The 14,319-nt window shown below is 38.2% G+C and overlaps 1 protein-coding gene across 9 annotated transcripts in view; it reads right to left on the bottom strand.

Annotated features, from left to right (window-relative positions):
- Positions 1 to 14,319, bottom strand: part of WNK3 (WNK lysine deficient protein kinase 3) — a 107,860-nt gene that overhangs the window by 48,212 nt on the left and 45,329 nt on the right. For all 9 annotated transcript variants that reach the window (XR_015795640.1, XM_088137796.1, XM_088137795.1 and 6 more), the window contains 3 exons: positions 11,313 to 11,401; positions 9,379 to 9,601; positions 498 to 786 (listed from right to left, as the gene is read on the bottom strand). Coding sequence is in view for 8 of the 9 variants with exons in the window: in XM_088137796.1 (XP_087993922.1) it covers positions 498 to 786; positions 9,379 to 9,601; positions 11,313 to 11,401 (601 nt within the window). In the remaining variant the exon portion in view is untranslated. The remainder of the gene's footprint in view (positions 1 to 497; positions 787 to 9,378; positions 9,602 to 11,312; positions 11,402 to 14,319) is intronic.

Below are 14,319 nucleotides of genomic sequence, written 5' to 3'. Positions count from 1 at the left end.
TTGGAAGAAGCAGCAATTTTCAACAATCAGAATTACCTAGCTCTTAGGTAAAAGAAAGGTGTAGTCGCATTCTAAAGTTCTGAAAATAGGCTCCCTCCCAGCAAAGTTTCAAGTAATTTGTTGAAGTAGTGGAAGGTTTCTAAATAAGCAGCTGAAAAGCTCTTCTGGCTAGCTATTATTGCTGTTCAAAAATGTAAATGCGGTAAACTAAAGTATGAACATATTAATTCATTATTATTATGGGCTTCATTAACATAACTTCAGTTTCCCGTAATATATATGGCATTAGCTAACAATTCAGTCAGGGTTAAATTCCACAGAAAGAAACCACAGTTTATATGCTATAGGGCTTTCAATAAACCAGCAAAAAAGGACCCACAAGCTCAAACACCTCAGGTAGGACATTTGCTGAACAAAATGACACCCTAATTTACCCTTGTTTAATTTTAGTTCAACATAGGATTTGGGAAGGCAAAGTGCCTATGATTGTTCATTACCAGTGAGGGAAAAGCTGTGCTGCATTTGTTGAAAGATCTGTTGCCTGGCGTGTTGATCAACCTCTGTTTCCTCACACTCAGTCTTGCTTTGCTGGGAAGGTGTGGTGAATGATGAGCCTTGTGGCTGAAGTAATGGTAGCCCACTTGGAAGCTGACTTTGCGAGTCCCTCCTTTCCTCCAGGCAGCCCACCTGCCTTTGCTCCCGTGTCTTCTTGATCAGGGTGACACGATCACGAATGGATTTAGCTACAGCTTTGGAGTCACTTTCATGGAAGAATCCTGACTTCACCTAGAAATCAACAAAAACAAAAGTTCAGGTAAAGTCACTTCTGTTAAATATCACTTTACTCTTTCAAAATTTATCCACCAATGTTTAGCAATTAAATTACTCTGTATTTGCACATCATTAGAGATCAGACCCCTTCATGGATCACTGCCTTGTCGTGGTGAAGGGGCTTGCGTAACTCAGTGAAGCCATGAGCTATACCGTGCAGGGCCACCCAAGACAGACAGGTCGTGACAGAGAGTTCTGACAAAATGTGGAGAAGGAAACGGCAACCCACTCCAGTATTCTTGCCAAGAAAACCCCATGGACAATGTCAAAAAGCTAAAAGATATGACGCCGGAAGATGAGCCCCTCAGGTTGAAAGGTATCCAATATGCTACTGGGGAAGAGCAGAGGGCAATTCCAAGTAGCTCCAGAAAGAGTGAAGCGGCTGGGCCAAAGCCGAAAGGACGTTCAGTTGTGGATGTATCTGGAAGTGAAAAGAAGGTCCGATGCTGCAAAGAACAATATTGTATAGGTACCTGGAATGTAAGATCTATGAACCAAGGGAAGCTGGATGTGGTCAAACATGAGATGACAAGATTGAACATCGACATCTTGGAAATCAGCGAACTGAAATGGACAGGAATGGCTGAATTTAATTCAAGTGACCATTATATCTACTACTGTGGGCAAGAAACCCTTAGAAGAAATGGAGTAGCACTCATAGTCAATAAGAGAGTGGGAAAGGCAGTAATAGGGTACAACCTCAAAAACGACAGAATGATCTCAGTGCGAATCCAAGGCAAACCATTCAACATCACAGTAATCCAAGTCTATGCCCCAACCACTGATGCCGAAGAAGCTGAAGTTGACCGGTTCTATGAAGACCTACAACACCTTCTAGAACTAGCACCAAAAAAAGATGTCCTTTTCATCATAGGGGACTGGAATGCTAAAGTAGGAAGTCAAGGAGTAATCGGAATAACAGGCAAGTTTGGCCTTGGAGTACAAAATGAAGCAGGGCAAAGGCTAATAGAGTTCTGTCAAGAGAACAAGCTAGTCATAGCAAACACTCTTTTCCAACAACACAAGAGACGACTCTACACATGGACATCACCAGATGGTCAATACCGAAACCAGACTGATTACATACTTTGCAGCCAAAGATGGAGAAGCTCTATACAGACAGCAAAAACAAGACCAGGAGCTGACTGTGGCTCAGATCATGAGCTTCTTACTGCAAAATTTAGGCTTAAATTGAAGAATGTAGGGAAAACCAGTAGACCACTCAGAAACAACTTAGATCATATTCCTTGTGAGTACACAGTGAAGGTGATGAATAGATTTAGAGGATTAAATTTGGTAGACAAAGTGCCTGAAGAACTATGGATGGAGGTCTGTAACATTGTACAGGAGGCAGCAACTAAAACCATCCCAAAGAAAAAGAAATGCAAGAAAGCAAAATGGCTGTCTGATGAGGCTTTACAAATAGCTGTGGAAAGAAGGAATGCAAAAAGCAAGGGTGAAAGGGAAAGATATAAGCAATTGAATGCAGATTTCCAGAGAATAGCAAGGAGAGATAAGAAGGCCTTCTTAAATGAACAATGCAAAGAAAACAAGAAAAACAATAGAATGGGGAAGACTAGAGATCTCTTCAAGAAAATTGGAGATATCAAAGGAATGTTTAGTGCAAAGATGGGCATGATAAAGGACAAAAAAGGCAGGGACCTAACAGAAGCAGAAGAGATTAAGAAGAGGTGGGAAGAATACACAGAAGAACTATACAAGAAAGATCTTAATGTCCCTGATGTCCATGCTGGTGTGGTCACTGACCTTGAGCCAGACATCCTAGAGAGTGAAGTCAAGCGGGCCTTAGGAAACACTCAATATGCCAGCGAGTTTGGAAAACGCAACAGTGGCCACGGGATTGGAAAAGATCAGTTTACGTTCCAATACCAAAGAAGGGCAATGCCAAAGAATGCTCAAACTATCGCACAATTGCGCTCATTTCACATGCTAGCAAGGTTATGCTCAAAATCCTACAAGCTAGGCTTCAGCATATGTGAACCGAGAACTACCGGATGTACAAGCTGAGTTTCGAAGAGGCAGAGGAACTAGGGATCAAATTGCCAACATTTGCTGGATCATGGAGAAAGCACGAGAGTTCCAGAAAAACATCTACTTTTGCTTCATTGACTATGCAAAAGCCTTTGATTGTGTGGATCACAACAAACTCTGGCAAATTCTTAAAGAGATGGGGGTACCAGACCATCTTACCTGTCTCCTGAGAAATCTGTATGTGGGCCAAGAAGCAACAGTTAGAATCAGTCATGGAACAACTGATTGGTTCAAGATAGGGAAAGGAGTACGACAAGGCTGTATACTGTCACCCTGCTTATTTAACCTATATGCAGAGTACATCATGAGAAATGCCAGGCTGGAAGAATCACAAGCCGGAATTAAGATTGCAGGGAGAAACATCAACAACCTCAGATATGCAGACAATACCACCCTAATGGCAGAAAGTGAAGAAGAACTAAAGAGCCTCTTGATGAGGGTGAAAGAGGAGAGTGTGAAAGCTGGCTTGAAACTCAACATTAAAAAAACAAAGATTGTGGCATCTGGACCCATCAATTCCTGGCAAATAGAAGGGGCAAAAATGGAAGCAGTAGCAGTAGCAGTAGTAGTTCATGGGGTCACGAAGAGTCGGACACGACTTAATGACTGAACAACAACAACGAAGAGATCAGAATCCCTTGGCAACAGACCTTACCCTGGATGCATGCCAGTGGGTCCGGACTCATTGCTCAGAGCTCCAGATAAACAGTAAGTAATGAACAGACAAGTAGATAAAAAAGTACCCTTTGGTTTGGATTATCTAGCTAGCTAGCAGCCAGGTGGCTATTCCAATATTATTTGTGAATATTATTCTAATTGACTGGGTACTGACTGCAATTATTCAGGTTTTAGCCAAGGGACTAAGAGTCATGGAGGTGTCGCCATAAAATGTATGATGTTGCAAGTACTCTTTTGAAAAATTAGTGGTGTCAAATCCAGTAAGTTTAAGATTTCTAAATATTTGTTAAGTCCATTTAGTATTGCATTAAGGGTTCCAATTACAATCGTTATGACAATTGATCTTTTCTTCTATAATCTTTCATTCTCAATTTGTAAATCATGATATTTTGTTATTTTCTCCAATTGTTTTTCATCAATTTGACTGCCTCCAGGTATTGCCACATCAATGAACCACACTTCTTTTCTATAAGAGTAATATCTTGTGTGAGAGCCATTTTGGTGTACTGGTTTAAGGCACCAGGCTAGGAACTATAACTATGAATTCTAGTCCTGCCTTAGGCACAAAGCAGCTGGAAGACTTTGGGCCAGTCACTCTCTCTCAGCCCAAGGAAGAAAGCAATGGCAAATCACTTCCAAAACTGTTGGCAAGAAAACTTCATGGGCTTGTCCAGACAGTTTCCAGGAATCAGTAATGACTCAAAGCCATTCCCCTCTCCAAAAACAAATCGGGTGTATTATGTTCTAAGTGCATGTTAGTTTCAATTTTGAAATCCAAATTTTGATCTCATTTTGCAAAACATTTTCAGGCACATGGTCCCAATAGCTTTTGCAAATAGTAAAGCTGTATTTCTCCATAAATTCCAATGGGCAATTTTGGCAACCCTGTTGTGGTATTCTTTATAGTCTGAGTGGTTTTACTACAGCCACTAAAGAGATAATCTACAGTTTCATTCTTAATTTTAAATAATTGGGATTTGGCATTGTTGGAAATATGTTCAATTTTATCTTTGACGGCATTGATTTGGAGGTCTTGTTCTTGAGTTGCCATGATTGTTCCTCCTGTTTCTTTTTTCCTTGTTCCTCCTGTGTTCTAGATTTCAGCCATAAACATGTTAGATTTTGATCTACTTTTCCTTCAGTATCATGCATATACTAGCCATGGAGTGGTTTGCTTTTCCAGGTGTTAATCTGACTGAATTACTTCCTTCCTGTATTCTGATTTAGTTTCTGTTATCTTCAGGAACTTTCCTTACAAACTTCCATAAGTAGAAGTCTTTACTTTTCCTGATATAATCATTCCAACTGTGTTCTTTTTCTTCCAGTTTGTTTTATTGTAATGATATGTAGGAAAGACCTTGGGAGACTGGGCAAAGAGACACTGCCAAGAGAATGGTCAGATAAGAGACAGCATAGCCTGCAGATGGATAGTGAGCAGGGCAACAAGATCAGAAGAGACCCTCACTAATTTCTCAGGTAATATAGGAGATGAGGGGGAGAACTGTACTTTCAGTTTTGCAAAGTTCTGTCAATGTAGCTTTACAATAAAGTAGAATTAGCTCATCTGGTTGTGATTCCTATCTGGTTTACCCCACAAGGCCAACATCAATCTTTCAAGTCTGAAAGTGCAATTCTTTCCCCTACCCCATCTTGTATACAGCCTGAGAACCTAGGGAGGGTATCTTCTGAGCCTCTAGCTCATCCCACTATCCAGCTGCAGCTTATGCTGTCTCTTATCTGATTGTTCCCTTGGTAGTGTCTCTTTGCCCAGTCTCTCAGGGTCTTTGTAACATATTGTTACATTTATTTGCAGTAATCCTCTACCATTTCTATTTCTGGATAAGTATTATTTGTGAATGTCACTTCTTGGAAGAAGTGCATGCCGTATTGTCATTGGTTTCCTTGTTTTCTGATCAAGATCGATCAATTCAGCTTGGGTGCAATGAATTATCCCTGCAGTATATCTAATTGGAAGGACTGCCCAAATGTCTTGTGGTTTAACAATATTTCTGCCATTTGGATTAGATATAACATTTTTGATATAATTTAAACTTGAAGTTTTTTTTTTTTTTAAGTTGGTCATGCGATAAATCAGAAGTTTCCATTTATCCTTTGTGTCTTTCTTTAGGCACCAGGTGTCTAATGATATTTCCATTCACTGTCGTAGCCCTTCTTCTCCAATAATCTTGCCTTCTTTAATTGCCAGGTCTAGGCCAAATTTCATTCCCATGTCTTCAATAAATATGTTGACAGTTTCCAACAGAGACTTGATTTCAGCTTTTGATTTGCCTTATAGTTTTGGATCATCTATACAAAGCAAATGGTTTATTTTTGGCCTTTGTTCTTTAACTTGGCACCCACAATTGATTTTGTTCAGGCTACTTGTGAGAGGAACATTGCCAGTGCAAAGAATGGTGATAATTAGTTTCCTTCCCCCCAAGTCATCCAAGAACCCATTGACATTTTCGGGAACCTTCTAATATTTCTGCTTATTCCAAAAATTTTCAAGCATTTTTGAATCCATCTATGGAAGAATGACCTTTATTCCAGGCCATTAAAAGGTTATTTTCTTCTTTGAGGTTTTAGGGATCATTTTGTCAATTAGTAGCTGGTCTTTTGGGCCACATGAATTTTTATAAGTCCCCTTGTATTCCACTGAGAATATTACATTTTCTTTCAAATAATCATATATTAGAATTGGTATAATTTCAGTAAACAACTTGAATGTTGTAAGCAGGCAAGATATAGGCCTGAAGTTGTCAAGATCAGTTCTTTTTCCCTTGGTTTTCTGTTATCCACTCTTTATTGTTTGCAGAAGGTAATTCAGTTGTGTTGCTAGCTTGGGGCGCAGATTTGTGACTTGGGGCGTAGATTTTAAGCCAAAAGCCATGTACTTCATCTTTTTGGGAGGCACTTGCTCCAGTTTTTATTCTTTCTAATTTGTATCTGAATAATTTCTTTTGCTATCACTACATTTTCCATTTGTTATCCAACAAATGCTTTCCCAGCTGTGTTAATCCATTGTGCTTTTTTTTTTTTTACTGCTTTTGTTTTCCACAAGCTTTATATTTTTTTTTTTCTTTATATGGATTTGTAGGTACTTCATATTTTTTTCTTGGCCAGCTTCTAGGCTTTTATAAAACAAATATTGGTTAGTTCTAAACTGGATGTCTTGTTTAAACTGATTTATACTGTCTTTATATTGTTGAATTTTCTGTGCTACTGCCACAATTGGTTGCCTCATTTGTTCTAAAACTTGTTTAATTAAGTTTATAGTGCACTGTTTTATAAAGCTAAGCTTGACATTTTCATTTTTAATAAAGCCTTGTTTTAGAGTCTTCAGATTGCTTAATTCTGGCTGAATTTTTTTGACTTCTAGATTAAGTTTCCACTTGGGCTTTCCCTCCATAAAACTTCCTGATTTTAAGTCCAAGTTCTATTGTTACAACATAAGCAGGGGAATAAAACATTGGTTGTCATGCAAAAATTATTTGCTTTAATGTTGGGAATCACATTCTTTATGGCTCTTTCGTTTGACTTTTTATTTTCTCAGCTAATTCGATTTGCAGATAAATTAGCTGCAACATTTTTATTTCCCAAGTTATCTGGTATTCTTGTAGATCAGAATTACATTCTTCTGGCTTTCACAACTTCATTCACTGTTAGTTGTCCAAAATTCACAGCATCTCTAATTTCAGCTCCTTGAGATAACACAGTTACTGTTTGCTATCTACTCAACTCAGTATCAGAGAAAACCTTGCTTTTCAGAGTAACATGATGCTGATCCATTAGCCTCTGTTATGTAATCAGTCTGGGAATGTCTGTTTTACAATATGGAACATATTCATTTGAAATCCCCTTTCTGATGGTCTAAATTAGTAGTAACATTCCAGAATCAATTTATCTTCCAGTTTTGTTCACCTTTCAGTCACTTTGCAGTTTCTTGCCCTGTTTGCCTAGCAAAGGGAACCAAGCCTTGTAGCCCATGAGCCATAGCATCAGATGTGGCTCTTGCTGACCTGGGCAAGAGCTGACCTGGTAGGGAAAATTGCTTTCTAGTTTTCACAATTGCAAATGGGTTATTATTATGATTTCTTCTTCTTCATCATCATCATCATCGAATATTTATTCCCCAAAAGTTTACTTTTCTTATTTTAGTTAGGTTTTAATAGAATAATTAGTATGTAAATTACTTATTTTTAACTGCTTAGAAGTTATTAAACAGAACAAGATAATTCCTACAACCACCATAAAAGTATAATGAATAGACCCCTCTAGCATATCACAAAGACATCTGCAAAGTGCCAGATATTGCTTGCCACATATTTGAAATATTCATAAGGCACTTCTGGGACATACTGACCAGGATCATACATAATGGCATGCTATATTTGCTAGTTCTTATCTTACCCATTTATTTATTTTTATTTTAATGCAAATCCATTAATTATATATTGTTTTATATGCAAACTAGGGCACAATGGTTTGTCCATTAAAAATCCTGGTTGAACATGGAAATACAGATCAAATAAGAAGTCATTCAATCACTACTATTGTGTTAAATGGAACTATTAAAGAAGAGAGTCTTAACTGCCATCTGCTGAGCAAGGTCTGTAAGCCCAATCTATCCCCAAAGGGGGGGGGGAACAGAAAAGGGATTCAAAAATGCATTAAGGATCCATTCCATAAGACAAGGGATCATGGGACCACTACAAACTTCACAGTTGGCTGGTGGGTGGGTGATACTTAAGCAGTAGCCCTTTGCCTGCACACATTTGATACGAAATGAACAGATGCACTGCCATGTCTTCTTTCAGTAGCATCAGCTGTTATTTGTCAGATTCCTGTGTGGCCAAATGTTTTATGAAAACAAAACCAAGGCAACAGTGAAGCAGAATGAAGAATCTACAGTCTAAACAGGTTTTTCTTTTCTTGGGCACAGGATGATAAAAGAAACAAAACCATAAAAGGAAAGGAGGAAAGTAAAGAGTGTTCACAGTAAGACAGTATCTTGCTTATTTTATCCTCAACATATTGTAACTAAGTATGAAACTGCCAGATTTGACGAAAGCTTAGCTTGGCTTCAGTGGCCATGCTGAGGAAAATACTAATCCACCAACAAGAAAGTGACCAGTCTCCATCTGCCCCCGTAGTCCTTCTCAACCTATGAGGTATCCTGAAAGGATCATGCCTTGTAAGTAAAGTTCAAAACATCAGCGAATAGAAGGTTGAGTAGAGCTCTTGTATTGCAATACAATCAGCAGCCTCAACATGATAAATCTGTGAGTCTGAATTTATTTATTCATTTATCCATAATTTATAAGCCACCTTCCATAACAATTAACAAGATTGCTTATAACCTTAAGCTAAAAGATAATAAAAAACAAAACTGCAACAAGAAAAAAGGCAGAAAAAAGGAATATAAAAATGGATCAAATTAATTATTTATAATTCTTTCAGACTGCAAGAAAAGGGAGAAATATGGGAATATTTCCTCCTTCCCCTATTTGCAAACAGAAAATTACAGATAACTAGAATAATAGCCTTGACAAGGAGAAGAAGAAACTTATTAAGTCAGGGAAGGAGCAAGGGCCAAAAAGGTTTCCTTCTATTACTTTTATCCAAATTCCATCTTCCTCTTGCACATTAGTTTTTTTAGGAGCCGAGATCTAACTGTAGATCTTTCACAAAATTGAGTCTTCCCAACGTTGAGGGTCACATTTATAGAATACTTCCCCCCCCCCCAAGAAACTGCTGGAAAAACTTTTGTGCAACCAAGGAAAAAGAACAAACAAAGCAATGACAATAAATACCCACCATTTCACAAGCCACTTCCTCTGGGATATCTGTTTCCATATTGAAACTGAACTCTATTGCTTCATTGTCTTTGTGCTTCCCTTTCAGCTTCTTGGGATCTTCTACCCAAAGTCTCAAAGCCAAGGAGGAATGCAGCCCATCCTCTTCCTCCTCTGCCAGCTCCACTCTGAGTCCCGTGTCTTCCGCAAAGAAAGCATGGTTCAAGAGGTCTTTGATGGATAGCCTGAAATATATTTAATATAAAAATAGTATGAAAGATTACTGAGTGTGCCTTCAGTATCCCAAAGATGTATTAACTGCTGAGCATTTCTTTTCAAAAGTATTATACTTTCCTTGGGAATATTCCAAAACCGACATGATATCTATTCTATCAGTTAATATATTTATACCTTGCCTTTCAGAACAAAGACCCTCCCAATATGATTTACAAGAAGTTAAAAATAAGCAATAATTTAAATACAAATAAAACAAATCCAGAACCCAGATGAGAACACCATCTACTTAAAGGCAGAGTCAGATGAAGTCAAATTAATTCCTTTAGGAGAGAATCTTAGGCGGCTTTACTCTACATGCCATTTGTTTATTGCAGTAGACTTGGATCCAGAAAAGCACTGGTGCAAAGAGATAAATGCCATATGTCTTTCCTGCTTTCTCCTATCCTTGATAGGCTTTTTAGGAACCTCTCTCATTTACAAAAGGGTACTTCCATTCAATTCTTAGGAATTTCTCTTTGTCCCACAGCTCCTCGAATCAGAAGGCCCTTCCACACCATTGCTACTTCTATTCCCCAATCCCCCAAAAGCAGTCTAAAGAAGATCCATGTCTTCAAAGCAGTCCATCACAAAATGTTGAAAACAAGGAGCAGAAATCATCCCACTCATCCCACTCTATGCAAAACAGAAATAAAATAAATAACTTGTACCATCCATTCTCCTCCTTCACCCATCCCTTATTATATGTTGTGTGAATTTCTGGTCATTCAAGAAGTAGTTCTTTTGAGAAAGACCTGAAAAGCCATTAAAGTACCATTCCCTTTAAAAACCTTGAAGCCCAAGATATATGGTGAGGTAGGAATTCCTGCAAAAGGGAGAAACACATAATTCCACAGAACCACAAGGTTTTTTTTTTAAGTTTTTACTGAAGTTTCAGATAGATTGAAGCTGAGCCAGAAGTACATGGACTTAGTTTTCAAGGACAGTTGATGCTGTGGGATCATAGAAGTTTGGGGCTCCTTTCAAACTGGTGCAAAATCCTTGTATAAATGTGCCATCATCTGACCAAGATGGAGAGATCTATGGGTGAGGCTGGGAAGAACCATGGGTGAGAAGTGAGATCAAGTTGTTGAGGGGGAGGAGAGCATAGAGTCAGGTTTCATTCATCCCCTTCTCTAGTACTAAGGCCTTACAAATTAAAGCAATAGGTCTCCAATGTAACAGTGTTTTGGAGTGATTCAAGTAGGCATTGCATTTCTTTGTATTACACGGAAAAGATAAATAGAGGAGATTTTATCTAAAGTCCAACTCCAATGTAATACAGCTCATCCTCTAATCTTACTCCTTTTTGCATTAATTAGAGGAATGTAGAATCCCATCATTTTTCACTGTACAAAAACTAGAAAAATCAAGAATCATAAATCTTCATTTTGACTGATTCTGTGTTTCTGAAACACTTTCCCTTTATACTTAAACACACTCATACTTTTTGGAAATGAGCCAGGCAAATCCCAGTTGCTGTATGGTTTCATGAGCTTCATTCCTTTTGACTTCAAAGGGACTTATGCAGGTGTTTAAAATGCTACACAAAGCATGACTGCTTTGCTTAGTCAGATTTTTTTTTTGCCAGTACCAACAAACTGCTATTAACACTCAAATGCTATCTCTTAAGTTGCACAATTCAAAGCAAGTAGGGAGAGGGGCACAAAATGGACTGCCCACCTTTCAGATTTGTTCTGCTGAATGCAACCCTCAATGATCTCTTTCACTTCTGGGTCTGTCACCTTATTAAAACTAGCAGGTTTAATACCCTAGAAGAGAAGAAACATGGTTGTTAACAGAATTACACAGTAGGGATTTTTTCTGCTACAGCTGTACAGAATTATGGAAAATTCCCAAATTACAAATGCAAGCCCTTTAAGCAGCCAAATACAGTAGAAATAGTTTTTAGCTAACACACACACAAACAATAAAACAGAACATTTCAGTCTGCCCTGAATCATTATCCCCTTCCTTTAAAAGCAAGCTATTGCTTCTAAATGAGATCTGATTGAAAAGGGTCAAAATCCATTCTAACTCATTTAAGTACTGTAATCTCTTACCTTAGCCTTATCTGGCTATTTGCACCTACAGTGGGGCAAAAAAGTATTTAGTCAGCCACTAATTGTGCAAGTTCTCCCACTTAAAAAGATGAGAGAGGCCTGTAATTTTCATCATAGGTATACCTCAACTATGAGAGACAAAATGAGAAAAAAAATCCAGAAAATCACATTGTCTGATTTTTAAAGAATTTATTTGCAAATCATGGTGGAAAATAAGTATTTGGTCACCTACAAACAAGATGTCTGGCTCTCACAGACCTGTAACTACTTCTTTAAGAGGCTCCTCTGTCCTCTACTTGTTACCTGTAGTAATGGCACCTGTTTGACCTTGTTATCAGTATAAAAGACAGCTGTCCACAACCTCAAACAATCACACTCTAAACTCTACTATGGCCAAGACGAAAGAGCTGTTGAAGGACACAGAAACAAAATTGTAGACCTGCACCAGGCTGGGAAGACTGAATCTGCAATAGGCAAGCAGCTTGGTGTGAAGAAATCAACTGTGGGAGCAATAATTAGAAAATGGAAGACATACAAGACCACTGATAATCTCCCTTGATCTGGGGCTCCACGCAAGATCTTACCCCGTGGGGTCAAAATGATCACAAGAATGGTGAGCAAAAATCTCAGAACCACACGGGGGGACCTAGTGAATGACCTGCAGAGAGCTGGGACCAAAGTAACAAAGGCTACCATCAGTAACACACTATGCTGCCAGGGACTCAAATCCTGCAGTGCCAGATGTGTCCCCCTGCTTAAGCCAGTACATGTCAGGGCCTGTCTGAAGTTTGCTAGAGAGCATTTGGATGATCCAGAAGAGGATTGGGAGAATGTCATATGGTCAGATAAAACCAAAGTAGAACGTTTTGGTCTAAACTCAACTTGTCGTGTTTGGAGGAGAGAGAATGCTGAGTTGCATCTAAAGAACACCATACCTACTGTGAAGCATGGGGGTGGAAACATCATGCTTTGGGGCTGTTTTTCTGCAAAGGGACCAGGACGACTGATCCGTGTAAAGGAAAGAATGAATGGGGCCATGTACTGTATCGTGAGATTTTGAGTGAACACCTCCTTCCATCAGCAAGGGCATTGAAGATGAAACGTGGCTGGGTCTTTCAGCATGACAATGATCCCAAACACACCGCCCGGGCAACGAAGGAGTGGCTTCGTAAGAAGCATTTCAAGGTCCTGGAGTGGCCTAGCCAGTTTCCAGATCTCAACCCCATGGAAAACCTTTGGAGGGAGTTGAAAGTCTGTGTTGCCCAGCGACAGTCCCAAAACATCACTGCTCTAGAGGAGATCTGCATGGAGGAATGGGCCAAAATACCAGCAACAGTGTGTGAAAACCTTGTGAAGACTTACAGAAAACGTTTGACCTCTGTCATTGCCAACAAAGGATATATAACAAAGTATTGAGATGAACTTTTGATATTGACCAAATACTTATTTTCCACCATGATTTGCAAATAAATTCTTTAAAAATCAGACAATGTGATTTTCTGGATTTTTTTTCTCATTTTGTCTCTCATAGTTGAGGTATACCTATGATGAAAATTACAGGCCTCTCTCATCTTTTTAAGTGGGAGAACTTGCACAATTGGTGGCTGACTAAATACTTTTTTGCCCCACTGTATTTAAAAAAAATTGCATGACTTTAAAATAAACCTAATAAAAAAAAAATCATTTCCTGGTATTGTTCTGGTTCCAATCTGCATTTTGCCATGCAAATATATACTTGTTCACATAAAACCAAATGCTATTTATTTGACTGGCGTACTTTCTCCAGTCACTAAATTTAGAACTACAAACTAGCTGACTCTCAGCCAGTCACCATATTGCCACTGCACTCATCGAAGAAAGGAAGGGACCCAAAAAAAAGAGAGAGAGAGGGAGAGAAAATAATTAAATAATAATGATTTTAAATTGGAACTCAATGAGGTGCCTGGAAGCAAATCTCTCCCTCTCAGCCTCAATTCTGAAGATGGAAAAAGAAACACAAAGACTTCCTTGTAAAGATTATTAAAGTATGTGAACTGTTCTGAATTTTTTGGAAGATGGATCTGTGTAAATATGAAATAATTTTCCTTATTTTCTAAGATGGCTTTTAACAATTCCTTCTGAAAAATTATCCCCATACATTTGGTTCTTAAAACTGTATTTAACTCTGTATGGGGGTGGGAGATATCTATGCACACACACATGGTCCTTTCAGAACAGATAAATATTCATTATAATTTGAGAATACTTTTAGAATTGGAACATACTTTGTCTCCAAAATATTGGAAATGTAAAAAATTGGCCATTGTACTGATGAACAGTGATTCCAGTGTAATGGTACAATATGATAATTTTTGGAAATATAGTTACATATGTACTTCTCACATACATAAAATATACTTTTGAATAAATATCACTAAAGACTACAGGAGTGTTATGGCTAGCAGACTTGAGTAATCTGTTATTCTGAATATTTAACATACAATTTAACATACAATTGAATTGAATTAAATTGAATATTTAACATACATTTTAATGTATTTTAATATTTCATATACAATTTAACATACAATACACAATTAGGCTGGGTAATACTAGCCCTACCATGAGATAAAGCAAGGCAACTGTTT

Source organism: Python bivittatus, unplaced genomic scaffold, assembly GCF_059951505.1.
Source record: "Python bivittatus isolate LINGU-HERP-01145 unplaced genomic scaffold, Pbiv_v1 ctg000220_np1212, whole genome shotgun sequence".
Taxonomy (NCBI): Eukaryota; Metazoa; Chordata; class Lepidosauria; order Squamata; family Pythonidae; genus Python; species Python bivittatus.
This window is presented reverse-complemented; position numbering and strand designations above follow the sequence as displayed.